This window comes from Aptenodytes forsteri, unplaced genomic scaffold, assembly GCF_000699145.1.
Source record: "Aptenodytes forsteri isolate BGI_AS27 unplaced genomic scaffold, ASM69914v1 Scaffold54, whole genome shotgun sequence".
Lineage (NCBI taxonomy): Eukaryota > Metazoa > Chordata > Aves > Sphenisciformes > Spheniscidae > Aptenodytes > Aptenodytes forsteri.
Genome location: NW_008796044.1, coordinates 7,323,347 through 7,324,946, shown reverse-complemented (window position 1 = coordinate 7,324,946; position 1,600 = coordinate 7,323,347). Strand labels below are relative to the sequence as shown.

The 1,600-nt window shown below is 59.5% G+C and overlaps 1 protein-coding gene across 2 annotated transcripts in view; it reads left to right on the top strand.

The window, feature by feature from the left end:
* Positions 1 to 73: 73 nt before the first annotated feature.
* The window catches only part of ADRB2 (adrenoceptor beta 2), a 37,289-nt gene continuing 35,762 nt past the window's right edge, over positions 74 to 1,600 (top strand). Inside the window, exons 1-2 of one of the 2 annotated variants that reach the window (XM_009285739.1) lie at positions 74 to 970; positions 1,088 to 1,248. In XM_009285739.1, the coding sequence (XP_009284014.1) occupies positions 75 to 970; positions 1,088 to 1,248 (1,057 nt within the window). In that variant the 5' untranslated portion in view covers position 74. Of the gene's footprint in view, positions 1,249 to 1,600 lie in introns of both variants that reach the window. The other variant, XM_009285738.1, reaches the window with a different exon arrangement.

The following is a 1,600-nucleotide window of genomic DNA, read 5'->3' as shown; positions in this document are numbered from 1 at the left end:
TGGGGCCGGGGCGGCGGAGGGGCCCGGGGCAAAGCCAAGCCCCCGCCGCCTGCCCGGGGGGCTGCTGGGGGGCCATGGGGGTGGCGGGCGCCGAGCTGCCCGGCGGCAACGTCAGCGCCAACCAGAGCGCCGCCGACCCCACGCTGTCGCGGGACGTGTGGATGGTGGGCATGGGGATCCTGATGTCGGTGATCGTGCTGGCCATCGTCTTCGGCAACGTGCTGGTGATCACTGCCATCGCCCGGTTCCAGCGCCTGCAGACTGTCACCAACTACTTCATCACCTCGCTGGCCTGCGCTGACCTGGTGATGGGGCTGGCCGTGGTGCCCTTCGGCGCCAGCCACATCATCATGGAGATGTGGAAGTTTGGAAACTTCTGGTGTGAGTTCTGGACCTCCCTGGACGTACTCTGCGTCACGGCCAGCATTGAGACCCTCTGCGTCATTGCCGTGGACCGGTACTTCGCCATCACCTCCCCTTTCAAGTACCAGAGCCTGCTGACCAAGAGCAAGGCACGCGTGGTCATCCTCGTGGTGTGGGTGGTCTCTGCCCTCACCTCCTTCTTGCCCATCCAAATGCACTGGTACCGGGCAGACCGTGACGAGGCCATCCTGTGCTATGAGAAGGACACATGTTGCGACTTCTTCACCAACCAAGCCTATGCCATTGCCTCCTCCATCATCTCCTTCTACCTGCCACTCGTGGTCATGGTATTCGTGTATGCCAGGGTCTTCCAGGTGGCCAAGAAGCAGTTGCAGAAGATAGACAGGAGCGAGGGGAGGTTTCACACCCAGAACAAGGAGCAGGAGCAGAAAGGGGGAGCTGGGCACCGCCGTTCCTCCAAGTTCTTCTTGAAGGAACACAAGGCCCTCAAGACCCTGGGCATCATCATGGGCACCTTCACGCTGTGCTGGCTGCCCTTCTTCATCGTCAACATCGTGCACGTCATCCAGGACGACATCATACCCAAGTACGTGTACATCCTCTTGAACTGGCTGGGCTATGTCAACTCTGCCTTCAACCCTTTGATCTACTGCCGGAGCCCGGACTTCAGGTATGCCTTCCAGGAGCTCCTGTGCCTCCGCAGGTCCGCCCTGAAGATGTATGCCAACGGCTACTCAAACAGCAACGGCAAGAGCGACTACAACGAGGAGGACAACGGCTACCCCCTGGCATCGGATAAAACCTGCGAGCTGCTCTGCGAGGAGGGCTCCTTCCCGCACCCCGAGGACTTTTTGCACTGCAAAGGTACTGTGCCTAGCGGGTAGCTTCGAGACGCGATGGGCTCTGGCGTGGCACACATCGGTTATAAAGAGGAGCCTTTCTCTATAAGGAAAAACAAAACCCCCGGTAATAATAATAATGATCCTCTTCTAGAGCGCACCTAAAATCTAATGGCTGCAAGAAACCAAAACCTCAGCAAACCTTCTGCAAACAGGTGGGGGTTTGCCCCGGGCAGGGTCGGGCGGGCTGCTTGCAGTCTACCTGTTTAGGGGCACGACCGTGGGTCCCTTGAGCGGGGGGGTTGAATTTAAGGCTGTGCAGAAACCTCGTCCCCGGAGGAGCTTCCTGGCCGCGGCCGGTGTTGAACTACCGCATG